Below are 13,569 nucleotides of genomic sequence, written 5' to 3' on the forward strand. Positions count from 1 at the left end.
CAAGTGTATTTGAGTAGATAAAAAAGAATTCCAGCTTCTGGGACTTGGAGAGCCAGGCCTCAGATAATAGAAATAGTGGCAATAAAAAGGAGAATTTGTTTGAAGGAACCTCTCTTGCATTTGTGATATAAAGGAGAATACTAAATGGAAACACCCAGCAGGAATGAAAGCAATGAACTACGGAAAGAGGGCAGTCTAGACATGAAGATTTGGGAGCCGTACCCATGAAAACAACTGAAATCAGGAAAACAGGAATGACATGCAAGCAAGAATATGTAAAAAGAGGAACAGACGTCTGCTTCCCCACCATGATGGAGCAACAGTGAGCGGATTTTTCCTCCAACTTCAACAACAAAAAGGACCAATTATATCAAACAGCAATGCTCAGACACTAGACAAGAGCAGTGAGCCTTCTCACCGTCCCACCCACAGAGGGGGAAACCTAGATCCACGGTCTCCCTGAGTGACAGGAGCAGAGCTGAGGGTCAGGAAAGCCAGGCAGCTGGAGTTCACGGCAGAGGACCGGAGGGAGAGGACTGCACAGGGTGAGCCCTGGAGACCTGCCGGCGCGCAGGGCTAGAATGGGCGTCCCGGGGGGCAGCAGGACAGCACTCGTGACAATTCCCACACAAAGCAGACGAGGCTGATGCAAGGCAACAGCTTCACTCCTTGGTTATAGGCGCCTTCCTTTCTGGGCAACCAGACAACATGAATGGACTCAATGTTTTAGACATTATAATAAAAGACTGCACGAAACTACTGTTAATTGCTTTTTTTATGTATATGTGTTTTTAACCCTCACTTAAGGATATTTTCCCATTGATTTTAGAGAGAGTGGAAGAGAGAGGGAGAGAAACATTGATGTGAGAGAAACACATCAACTGGTTGCCTCCCTCAGGCACCCTGACCAGGGCCTGGGCTGGGGAGGAGCCTGCAACTGAGGTACATGCTCTTGACTGGACTGGTGACCCTTCGGTCCGCAGGCCAAGGCTCTATCCACTGAGCCAAACCAGCCAGGGCTGTTAATTTCTTTTTATCGTTAAATTTTTTCCCATGATCAAACCATTATGACGCTGAAATGAAAATATTCCCGAGCACTTTAGCCACCTTTTCCAAGTTCCATACCTAAGAAATGGCTGATGGGAGAGGATGCTCTGGTAACAACCCTGTTAAAGACCTGCTCCAGAATTTCCTGTCTGATCATCTCATGGATCTAAAAAGAACAGAAGAACCAATAAAACATTCCTTGGTGACTTTCAGCTTATAACTGCATCCACGCATGTTAGGCAGAACGAAGGGCAGTTTGGATATGGGTAAAACTTCAGCGTTTATTTCAAAGACAGATACAGTGAGAATCACCTGAAAGACAGGATCCCTCAACCCCACCCTCAAACGACCATGTTTAGGAACCCACAGAGATCCCTACAATGAACATGAACCTGCAATGAAAATGTCGCTACATATAACGATCAACATCAAACAGGAATGACTGCACTTGGGTATCCATTATATGCCGACACCCACATTGCTGACAGAACGCACATTTAATGTAAAATTCATAAGCCCATGACAGTGTCTGAAAACCTAAAAACACCTTCACCAGTGTCTGGAAGCACAATAGTTGCCTTAAAAAGGACTTAAGAATTTTAGTTAAATTTCTTCCCTGAACTGGGTTATTTGAGGTAGATAGTAATAATGAGATTATTAGCAGTCAATTATATGCTCTAGAGATGCCCTGACAAAGCCAATATCTATCTGTGTGAAATCAAATGGAACCTCCCTAGTTTTAAAAAAGATTAAAAATGGAAACTATTAAAGGCTCTTGTTCTTAGAATGCTTTTTAATCTGATTACTATTAATAAGTCATTTATATAATCTAACATACAACTCTCAAGGGCTATTCTATGACTTTCACTTCATAGTTCCAGATCAGGACACTAGATTAACATTTCAATTAGTATCAATAGCCCTAGCCGGTTTGGCTCAGTGGACAGAGCGTCAGCCTGTGAACTGAAAGGTCCCAGGTTCGATTCCGGTCAAGGGCACATGCCTGGGTTGTGGGCTCAATCCCCAGTGGGGGACTTGCAGGAGGCAGCCGATCCATGATTCTCTCTTATCATGGATGTTTCTCTTTCTCTCTCCCTCTTCCTTCCTCTGTGGAAAAAAAAATTTAGTATCAAATAATTTCAGCCCACACTTTTGGCATGTAGCCACATTTAACAACTGCATGTCAAGATGACTTAGATGCCCTGGCCAGTGTTGCTCAGTGACTAGAGTACCAGCCCTCACACCAAATGGTCAGGGGTCCAATTCCCAGTCAAGAGCACAAACCTGAGCTATAGATTTGATCCCCAACCCTGGTGGGGGCGTATGCAGGAGGTAATTAATCCATGTGTCTCTCTATCATCGAAGTTTCTCTTTTCTCTCTTACCATCCCTCCTCCCTTCCACTCTCTCTACAAAGCAATGGGAAAATATCCTAAGGTGAAGATTAAAAAAAGAAAAGAAAAACAAAGAAGATGACTTAGAGGAATCACTAGCAAAAGAACTTTTCTAGCTTCAGGTAAGATCTAGCTTTCGTTTTTTACTTGAAAAAAAATGAATTTTTCAGAGCTGATTCAGAAATTAAGACTGAGATGATAGTCATAATATCGTAATGAGTTTAAAAAAGGTAAATTCCCCATTTTGGTTCTTCAACAACAAACTAATAAGCATGATTCTTCAAGTCTGATATTCTACAGCAATGTACAAGATTATTTTTTTGTATAAAGAAATAGCATTAAAAACCACTCAGAAATGATTTACTGCTGGAGGAAACCATGGGAAAGCTAACATCTATTCATACTTCTAAAATATTATCAGGGGTGGGGGCGGGCTGGAGGGAGTAATGGGGGAGGAAATGGGTCATATGTAATATTTTCAACAATAAAGATTTATTTAAAAAAATAAATTATCAGAATGAATAAAAAACAGAATGAAAAACTCATACAAATAAAAGATGAGAAAGTATGTATTCCATTAAACTAGAACTGTGATGTGTCAATTACTACCCCAATCTGTTCCCGAAACTCCAATTTCCTGGCCTCCAAACTCCAGCAAACATCATGCCCCATTTATGATATCATTTAATGAAATCAGGAAGTGGTTGCCAAACTAGAGTCTCACCTTAAAAGTCTCCAACAGGATGTCACCTCCCAGCTTACATGCATGCTGGTTTGGTGTTCTAGAAAGACCGGGGCTGCTTTCAATAGCTTGTCCGTCTACAATCTTCTTTGGCCCATATGAATCCATTAAAATGAAACCGAACTGGACCAGGCCTTGGGTAACATGATCCCAACTATGGACACTGCAAGAAAACAAAGCTTAGTTAAAAAAAAAAAAAAAGTGTAGTGAAATACCTTACCCTTATCTTCATTGCCATGTTACAGTTCCCAAACTTGATCCGATAACGATAACCAACCGTCTTCACCTGAACCGTTCCTTCTCATGCATCCTTATGGTACACAGCATCCTTCTCCACCTTCTCCTCCAAGACCCGCTATGTCCCCACTTTATGCCAACAAGTGAGCCATGACAAGACAGCCCTGAGCTGACACGTGTGGGTAGAGGATCCTGGGCCTGGCAGAGCGGCTCTCGGGGAGGATGGCGACACGCGGGAGGATATGGGGCCACACGCCTAGAAGATCAGCCCTCAGCACATCTACCGCTATCAGATCAGAGCTAGACTGCGTTAAGTAGGTGCGGCCCTCTGAGACGAACTAATGGGGAATGCCAGAAACAGGTAGGAGACAAGCCATAATCACCAAATACAAGAAAAAAAAGCCATCTTGAAAGAGAAGCACCAGACTCACTGAATAGAACTAATATCTGAGGGAAAAGGTTACTGGAACACATGGGAACTTTAAAAGTATAATGATTATCCTCAGAGAAACCTATATATATATATATAAACCTAAGCGACTGAACTACGGTTGCTATGACGCGCACTGACCCCCAGGGAGCAGACGCTCAACGCAGGAGCTGCCCCCTGGTGGTCAGTGCGCTCCCACAGCCAACCTCCGCAGCCGGGCAACCTCCTGTGGTCCCTACTCCCGGCCAGCCAACCTCCCACCAGCTGGCCAGCCCCAATTGGGACTGGGCAAGACAGTCCCAATCGGCCCTGATCACTGGCCAGGCCGAGGGACCCCTCCCGTGCACGAATTTGTGAACTGGGCCTCTAGTAAGAATATAATAGCATGGCCCTAGCCGGTTTGGCTCAGTGGATAGAGCATCGGCCTGCGGACTGAAGGGTCCCAGGTTCGATTCTGGTCAAGGGCATGTACCTTGGTTGCAAGGCTCCTCCTGGGCCAGAGCCCTGGTCAGGGTGCGTGCAGGGAGGCAACCAATCGATGTGCTTCTCTCACATCAATATTTCTCCCCGTTTTCCCCACTCTGCCTAAAAATCAATGGAAAAATATCCTCGGGTGAGAATTTAAAAAAAAAAAAATACAATAGCATGAAACAAAAACAAACTGTTATAAAATAAACTGGAAATTTTGGAAATAAAAAATATGATTGCTGGAGAGAAAAACCCAACTGATGGACCGATGAGCAAAATGGAGAGAGCTGAAGAACAAATTAATTTGAAGAAAGAGTTAAGGGATTTTTGTAGAACTTCACATAAAAAGACAACAATATGAAAAGCATGAAAGAAAAATAGAGAAATATGGCACAGAGATCAAGGAAGTCCAATGGCTAATGGAAGAGAACAGAGAGAAAAGGGAAAGGGGTTACTCAAAGGAAATAAAAGGAAAAAACGTCAGCGTTTGGGGAAGACAGGAATTCTTACAGTGAAAGGGCACACCAATATCAACCAGTAATAAGTTAACCCCTAGAGTGCCGGGAGCGCGATCACACTCCTCCTGTCTTTCGCCAAAAGTGCCGAGAGCGCTATCAAAGCTTTGAAATGGCGTCTAGTTCTAAGTCTGCTTTTATTAGTGATGATGATATTGCTAAATATGTCAATGTAGTAAAGGTTTCCTTAAGTTTTTGAATATGTAACTTCATTTACTTGCGATTCCTAATTTTTTTCCTAAACTGCTGTAAAATCAGCAAAAATGCCTTGGCAATTTTAGCATAGTCCCTAGGACAGTGATGGCGAACCTTTTGAGCTCGGCGTGCCAGCATTTTGAAAAACCCTAACTTAACTCTGGTGCCGTGTCACAGATAGAAATTTTTTGATATCTGCAACCACAGTAAAACAAAGACTTATATTTTTGATATTTATTTTATATATTTAAATGCCATTTAACAAAGAAAAATCAACCAAAAAAATGAGTTCGCTTGTCACCTTTGACACGCGTGTCATAGGTTCGCCATCACTGCCCTAGGATATTGGTTGGCACTCAAAGGGTTATAAAGGAACTTACACAAACATGAACTGTATTAAATGTCAGCAGTTTTCTCTGACGGGCCATAGGTATGGCATCACATTTTCTCACACCAAACACCTGAGGAACCTACTAGGGTGTGGTTCATGAACTCACCTGTTCTTTACCACTTCCAAGACCATGGTTGAGACACAGGACCGATGAGGGACTAGATTCTGAAGAAATTTTGAGCCTTGGAGAAGCTGAAGATCCTTAAAGCTTTTAAAAACTGAAGCCTTTAAAAGGTCAAACACCTAATACAATGAAAGAAATAGGAAAATGAAGCAAAAGATGATGTTCCCTGCCAGAGAATCTTAACCTTGTCATAGTTCCTACTTGCTGCTCTACTCTCAGATCCCCATGACAACTGTCTCACTAGATGAGTACGACATAAAAATTATGACTTTCATTGGGAACTTAAGAGACAGGCCTTCCCACAAGTAGAGAACACATGAGCAAAAAGGGCAAAGAATTTTATCCTTTCATCCTTGCAACTAACCTATTCACCATTATTTCAACGTGACCAGGGACAATTTCCTGGAAAGCTAATCCTATATAATAAAGAGGTGATATGCAAATTGACCACCACACATTGGCACAAGATGGCAACCACAAGATGGCCTGCAGGGGAGGGCAGCTGTGGGCGACCGGGCTGTCAGGGAAGGCAGTTTGGGGCGATTGGGTTGGCAGGGGAAGGCAGTTGGGGGCGATCAGGCCGGCAGGCAGAAGTGGTTAGGGGCAATCAGGTAGGCAGGCAGGTGAGCGGTCGGGAACCAGCAGTCCCGGATTGTGAGAGGGATGTCTGACGGCAGTTGGACATCTCCCAAGGGGTCCCAGATTGGCAAGGGTGCAGGCTGGACTGTGGGACCACCCCCCACCCCAGTGCACGAAATTCATGCACCAGGCCTCTAGTAGAACATAATAGACCATAAAAGAACTGCTGAATACCCAGCCAAACTTCCCATCCTTGCTACTTGTACTGTGTGATGTTTCCATTTTTATTCACCTCTTACCAAACAATAGAAAATAGAGGTATAAAGCAAGTACCTGAAGAAAAGTCTTCAAGCAACCCCCAGTCAACAGTGTGGGCCTACATGTCTTTTTTTATTGTTGTTAATCCTCACCCAAGGATACTTTTCCATAGAGAAAGTGGAAGAGACAGAGACAGACACACATCAACTGGTACCTCCTGCACAAAGCCCTGGGATCCAGACTCTTGACTGGAATTGAACCCAGGACCCTTCAGTTCAAGGGCCAACGCTCTACCCACTAAGGCAAACTGGCTAGGGCCCTACATGTCTTGTAGAGGAATTTGCTGCTGGCAGGATTGAGGTGGAATTGTTTAGGAAAGAATAATAATAAAAAGAATACAGGCTCTTGAACTCCGTATCAGCTACAGAAGGAACCAAAAAGTCATTAATAAATACCTGCTCCTCAAACCTTTGTATTCTTGCTACAGAGAGCAGGAGGGCAATGCTGAAGGGACATATATAATTATTACTGAAATCTCCTTGCTGTCCTGCCTAGAACAGATAAACAAAAAAGAAGTCATTACTTACATCTTAAAAGTGTAACACAGTCTACTTAAAAAAAGTTCCTTAAATACATCAGAAACCTCTATGTCGGAGCTAAAACTATAAAACTTTTGGAAGAAAACAGCAGAAAATCTTTAAGAACCTGAATTAGGCAAATTCTTTCTTATATACACAATACCAAAAGCAAAATTATGTAAGACAAAAAGTAGATATATTGGACATTATCAAAATTCAGAACTTTTCTGTGCTTCAAAAGACACCACTAAGAAAATATAAAGACAAGCCACAAGGAAAAATATGTGCTACCTACATATACGATAAAGTGCTTATACCCAGAATATACGAAGAATTCTTCAAACTCAATAATAAGACATATAATGAAAAAAAGAAATGGCTGCTACCAGGATGGGGCAAGGAATGTAGAAAGTGAGCCTTGGATAGTTTATGCCATAAACATGTCCAAGGACTAAAGGGGTCAGAAGGACACATGAGCAAACTAGAAGGATCCAGGTGGCCAAATATGGGTCACTTTAAGCAATGCTTTGAGTATTGTATTTAAAAAGGTTCAGGGGTACGTACTGATATTACCCAAAAAATTAGAAGGCAAAAGGAAGGCTCTTTTCACAGAAAAAGGGTAATCAATAATGCAGAAAAACCATTTTAATTTTCATTCTACCATTTTACAACTCCCAGCATAATTACTAATGTAGGCCAGGAATCCTCAGTACATAAAAAGACAAAAACTGCGTGTGAAAGCTGCTGAGGACAAGGACTGTCACGTGATCTCAAATTATGATCCCATGGATGACTGTCGAATTATAAAAGGAAACATGTATCTATGCAAATGAAGAAAACTGATGGCCATTGTCTTAAGCAGTAGACAGCCTGCTAACCATGAGCCTTCGGATGTAATGCCACGGCACAGAGGCTGGCAAACGACAGCCTGCAGGCCAAATCCAGCCTGTTTTTGTACAGCCCATGAGCTACAACTTGTTTTTACGTTTTTAAATTGCTGAGGGAGAAAAATATCAAAGGAAAATTTCATGATGCGTGAAAATTAAAATTCAAATTTCAGTGGCCTTAGAGTTTCGCTGGCTCATACATACTCATTCATTTATGTGTAAATCTAGGTCCGTGGTCGGCAGACCGCAGCTCGCGAGCCACATGCGGCTCTTTGGCCCCTTTAGTGTGGCTCTTCCACAAAATACCACGTGCGGGTGCGCACGTACAGGGCGATTGAAACTTCGTGGCCCATGCGCAGAAGTCGGTATTTTGTGGAAGAGCCACACTCAAGGAGCCAAAGAGCCGCATGTGGCTTTTGAGCCACAGTTTGCTGACCACTGATCTAGGTGAAGGGTAGACAGATGTTTGTCCTGCTAAAGTATTTCAACTTTTCTGTGGGTTAAACATTTCAAAACAAAATGTTAGGGGAAAAATAGGTCCTTTATCTGTATACTACCTTTCTTTAAAAGAGTTTGGAATACTTCTGATTTTTATCTTAGTACTTCACAAATATTTAATGAATGACTTAGTTTCACAAAACCTCATATTATACTAGAAATAGGCAATATCCCTAATTCATAAATGAGCAAACAGGTCAGTGTTGACGTTAACATAAGATACTAGTGGAGTTAAGATTAAAATTTCAGTTCCTTGCTGAACAGTTCTCATCTTCCTTTTTAATTTTTTTTTAATATATTTTTATTGATCTCAGAGAGGAAGAGAGCAATAGAAACATCGATGAGAGAGAACCATGGATCGGCTGCCTCCTGCATGCCCCACACTGGGGTTCGAGCCTGCGACCCAGGCATGGGCCCTGACTGAGAATCGTCCTGTGACCTCCTGGTTCATAGGTCGAAGCTCAACCACTGAGCCACGCTGGCCGGGCTTTTTCTTTTTAAAAACTAGAACATTTAAGGAATGGCTTTCACCAGTTAACTGCCACAATATTGTGAATTTAATTAAAAAAGATCTGCCACTTGCGTCATAGACGCTTATGGCATACAAATGGTTAAAACGGAACTTGCTTATCAATGTGGTGATGTCAAAGTCAAAAAAGAGATCTACCAAGCATGTCAGACTTGTGGCCCGCCGGCCGCGAGTTTGACATGCTTGCTCTAGACCCAGGGTCATTCTGCAGTATTCCTCCTTGCTTCCTCCCTTTCATGAACTGGCATAGAAGGGGCCGGAGCTCAGACATCCCTGCTTCACAGAGATCCTGGGCCACCTCAAGAGTTTGCCGCTACCTTTACGTGTTTCAGGAGTTCTCTGCCTAGTTCACAGTCCAATGACATGGCAAACACAACGTGGAGAATCACGGTGCCTTCCACGTGACGAAGTTCACCTGACGGCACGGTAATAAGATCCAAGAGCCTGAAAGTCAACAGAAAAGTATGAAGAGACAGCAGGGCAGATGCTCCGATGAACACGTGGGCCAACGCGGGCTGAACTCAGGGTCGCTGGGCGAAGGCAGCAAGTACCGAGTCCACGGCCTCATTCTCTGCTCCCTTTTGCAACAAAACTTCCTGAAGTGTCCACAGTCATTATTTCCACTTCTTTACCTCTTCCCAGTTAAATACAATTCATTTAGGCTCTGTCCCCTCCCAATTCTTACCCTCAATGCCACTGGCTAGTATTGCAAGGGTTCCAAATGATCCCTCGGCTGCCAAAACCAATCATCATGTCCCATATTAACGCCTCAGCCAATTCCACACAGCCAACCACTTTTTTCTTGACATACTTTCTTCTCTGAGGTTCTGGGGCATTGTCACAGGCCTCTGAGCAATTTTCTTTTTTTTTTCCTGGTTCACCCTCTATTTATTTATTAAATATTTTTATTCATTTCAGAGAGGAAGAGAGAGATAAAAACATCAATGATGAGAGAGAATCATGGATCGGCTGTCTCCTGCATGACCCACACTGAGGATTGAGCCCGCAACCCGGGCATGTGCCCTGACCGGGAATCGAACTGTGACCTGGTTCCCAGGTTGATGCTCAACCACTGAGCCACGCCAGCTGGGCTCACCCTCCTTTTAAATGGTGGGATGCCTCTGGGCTCAGCACTGGGTTTCTTTCTCTTCTCCTCACGCTTTCCCTAGGTGACCCCATCTGGTCCCTCCCAACCTCTATCTCCACTCTGGCCTCTCCCTGTAACACCACACTGCCTGCTAAACACTCTGCAGGGAATGCTAACATACACCTCAACGCAACAGGGTCACGGCTGAGCTTATTTCCTCAGAAGCCTATTTTTCTGTCAGTCTTTCCTGAGTAACAAGATCACCTTCGCAGCCAAATAACTACAAGTTACTCCACAGCCGAGGCGGTAGGCTGCGACAGGACTAAGAGTGTGACTTCTAGCCCTGGCTGGGTAGCTCACTTGGTAAGAGCATTGTCCCGATATACCAAGGTTGGGAGTTTGATCCCCAGCCAGGGCACATAAAAGAAGCAACTAATGAATGCATAAATAAATGGAAGAATAAATTGATATTCTCTTCCTCTCTCTCAAATAAATAAGTAAATTAAAAAAAGAGTGAATTCTACAGCCAAGCTGCCTGGATTCAAACCCAGCCCTGGCTAGAGAATCTTGGGAAATTCCTCAAGTTCTCAGTGCCTTGGTTTCCGCACCCAAAAAATAGAAACGAAATAAGGTGTTGTGAGGTTTAAAGTACTTAAACAACAACAAAAAAATAAAATAAATAAAGTGCTTAAACAGCACGTGGCACAGATAAGCACTTACAAATATTTGCTGTAAAAAAAAATCCCTTTTCAGACATGCCGTGCTATCTCCTGCCTTTGTACTGTTTCACTAACTTAAAATGTTCTTTTCCCTGATCTACATATTGTGGCTCTTACCATTCAGTTAAAACAGCAGCTTCTCGGAGAGGGCTCCCTGACCACCCAACACAATGCTGGGATAGTGGCTATGCTGCCTCTATCACATCATCCATCTGAGTTACATGCACTTTCCACTCTACTGTTTTCCTCATTTTCTGTTCTCTTCTCACTAAAATTTAGGCTCCACGAGAGCAGGGGCCTTGCCTGACTGACTGGCTCACCGCTGTAGACCCAAGACCACACAGTTCCTGGCACAGAGGAGACACTTAACAATAAACAGCTTTTAAACTTACAACTTACAGAATAGTTACTGCTATTTTCCTGGAAAGGAGCAAATGAAAAGAGTTGAGGAGGCTGCACGGTTCTCTTAACTTTATTACTGGGCAGCGAGGAGAGGGTTAGGGAAGCTCTGGGCTCGGCAGTGAAGGCAGGGACCGGAAGGTTAGAGAACAGTGAAGTAACTACGATGCACAGTGAGGAGATACATCTGTAAAAGGGGTTTTGTTTCTAAACTGTATTACTCACTCGTCACCACTCTGTTCCTCTTTGTGCTGCTTATCTAGCTCGCTGAAGAACGCTATGATGCCTTCCAAAACCCTCTTTCTGCTCCCCTGAAAAAATACAAAACAGGCAAGATCAGCAAGTTGAACTTTTCAGCTTAAAGGCTTCTCAAGGATAAATTTAAATAAACAAATTACATCCTAGAGTCACAGTAAGAATTTATGAATACGGAATACTTTCGTGTTAAAATTGGGTTTAAAATACATCTTTTCTTAAAAAAATTTCCATTGAAACAGTCTAAGTGCCCATCAGCAGATGAGTGGATTAAAAAACTGGTACATCTACACAATGGAATACTACACTGCTATAAAAAAGGAACTTTTACCATTTGCAACAGCATGGATGGACCTGGAGAGCATTATGCTAAGCAGAATAAGCCAGTCGGAGAAAGATAAGTATCACATGATCTCACTCATTTGTGGAATATGATGAACAACAGACTGCTGAATAAAAATGGATCCAAAGACAGAGAAGCACCAGACTGTCAAACCTCAGAGCGAAAGCAGGGGAGGGCGGGGCAGGAGAGGGGAGGGTTAGAAATCAACCAAAGGACTTGCATGCATGCATATTAGCATAACCAATGGACACAGACACTGAGGCAGTGGGAGCTTGTCCTGGGGGGTGAGGGTAGACAGGGAGGGATCGATGGGGAAAAAAGGAGACATATGTAATACTTTAAACCAGCGGTTGCCCACTAACTGGTGGTCCATGAGGCCCAAAAGGTTGGCGACCGCTGCTTTAAGCAATAAAGAAAGAAATTAATAAAAAAATAAAATAAAAAGATAAATAAAAATAAAGTTTCTATTGGTTTTTTTTTTAGAGAGAGGAAAGGAACAGAGAAATAAAAAAATATCTTTTTAAAAAAATGTTTTTATTGATTTCAGAGGGAGGGAGAGAGAGAGAGAAACATCAATGATGAGAGAGAAATTGATCAGCTGCCTCCTGCACGCCCCACACTGGGGATGGAGCCCACAACCCGGGCATGTGCTCTGACCAGGAATCGAACCATGACCTCTGGTTCATGGGTTGAACTCAACCACTGAAGCACACTGGCTGGGCTAAAAGATATCTTAACGCCAGACTTAGGGGGCCTATAGCCCACCCTTCCTGAGATCTGTATTCCTTTTCCTACCACACACCAAACATTCTGACAAGCTGTTTTCCTGGGCTGAGGAGCAGGACCTTTTTACTAGATCAAATCACCGAACAGGGCATGAAAGCAACCACGGCCTAGTACAGTGATGGCAAACCTATGACACGCGTGTCATAGGTGACACGCGAACTCATTTTTTGGTTGATTTTTCTTTGTTAAATGGCATTTAAATATATAAAATAAATATCAAAAATATAAATCTTTGTTTTACTATGGTTGCAGATATCAAAAAATTTCTATATGTGACACGGCACCAGAGTTAAGTTAGGGTTTTTCAAAATTCTGACACGCCGAGCTCAAAAGGTTCGCCATCACTGGCCTAGTAGGTACATCAGGGTAAGAATAAGCTGAAGGGCCCTGGCTGGACATCCCAGTGGAGTTAAAAAGAAACAATGCAGCTCGGCCGGTGTGGCTCAGTGGTTGAGCGTCGACCTATGAACCAGGAGGTCACTAGTTCGATTCCCAGTCAGGGCACATTTCCAGGTTGTGGGCTCCATCCCCAGTGTGGGGCGTGCAGGAGGCGGCCGATCCAGGATTCTCTCTCATCACTGATGTTTCTCTCTCTCTCCCTCTCCTTTCCTCTCTGAAATCAATAAAAATATTAAAAAGAGAAGAAAAGAAAAGGAACAATGCTGTCCTCCTACCTTTGAGGAGAGAATGAGCAGCTGATAGACCAGAGGCGGTATTTCCTGCAGGTTCAGCTTGGAGAACATCTTGAACACTTTTCCCATCACGAGTTCCATCTCTTCTGCAGTCAGAGGCACATCCCTGTGGATCAAAGATGCTAAGGGCCAGAGCCTACTCATGCCACAGCCTAATGGGGGAGATACTAGAATATTATAATGCCCTTCTGCATTTTCTCCAACAGAGAACCTTAAAGGAAACCAAGAACCTTACCTAAGCAAAGTCACCTTGGAAAAAAATCATAAACTTATACTTTAAGAAAGCAAATAAAGCAAAAAAGAGAGAGTGGGGGGAAATCCTGTAACAGAAAATAGAGGTACCAACACGCTCACTGGGGAGAGAGTGGGGGTGAGCTGTTACATTTCAGCTGGTAGCAGGGGAGCTCACACGCAGGA

General features: G+C 43.2%; 2 protein-coding genes across 2 annotated transcripts in view; one reads left to right on the forward strand and one right to left on the reverse strand.

Moving 5' to 3' along the window:
- Positions 1 to 13,569, forward strand: part of CRTC3 (CREB regulated transcription coactivator 3) — a gene marked incomplete at its 5' end in the record, with an annotated part of 1,283,408 nt that overhangs the window by 1,139,347 nt on the left and 130,492 nt on the right. The window lies entirely within an intron of this gene.
- The window catches only part of FANCI (FA complementation group I), a gene marked incomplete at its 5' end in the record, with an annotated part of 49,969 nt that overhangs the window by 27,467 nt on the left and 8,933 nt on the right, over positions 1 to 13,569 (reverse strand). Inside the window, 7 exons of the mRNA XM_081114714.1 lie at positions 1,126 to 1,213; positions 3,165 to 3,345; positions 5,525 to 5,661; positions 6,835 to 6,930; positions 9,189 to 9,315; positions 11,302 to 11,387; positions 13,135 to 13,258. Of these exons, the coding sequence (XP_080970840.1) occupies positions 1,126 to 1,213; positions 3,165 to 3,345; positions 5,525 to 5,661; positions 6,835 to 6,930; positions 9,189 to 9,315; positions 11,302 to 11,387; positions 13,135 to 13,258 (839 nt within the window). The remainder of the gene's footprint in view (positions 1 to 1,125; positions 1,214 to 3,164; positions 3,346 to 5,524; positions 5,662 to 6,834; positions 6,931 to 9,188; positions 9,316 to 11,301; positions 11,388 to 13,134; positions 13,259 to 13,569) is intronic.

The sequence above is a fragment of the Myotis nattereri genome (genome assembly GCF_964212035.1).
Source record: "Myotis nattereri genome assembly, chromosome: 21".
Taxonomy (NCBI): Eukaryota; Metazoa; Chordata; class Mammalia; order Chiroptera; family Vespertilionidae; genus Myotis; species Myotis nattereri.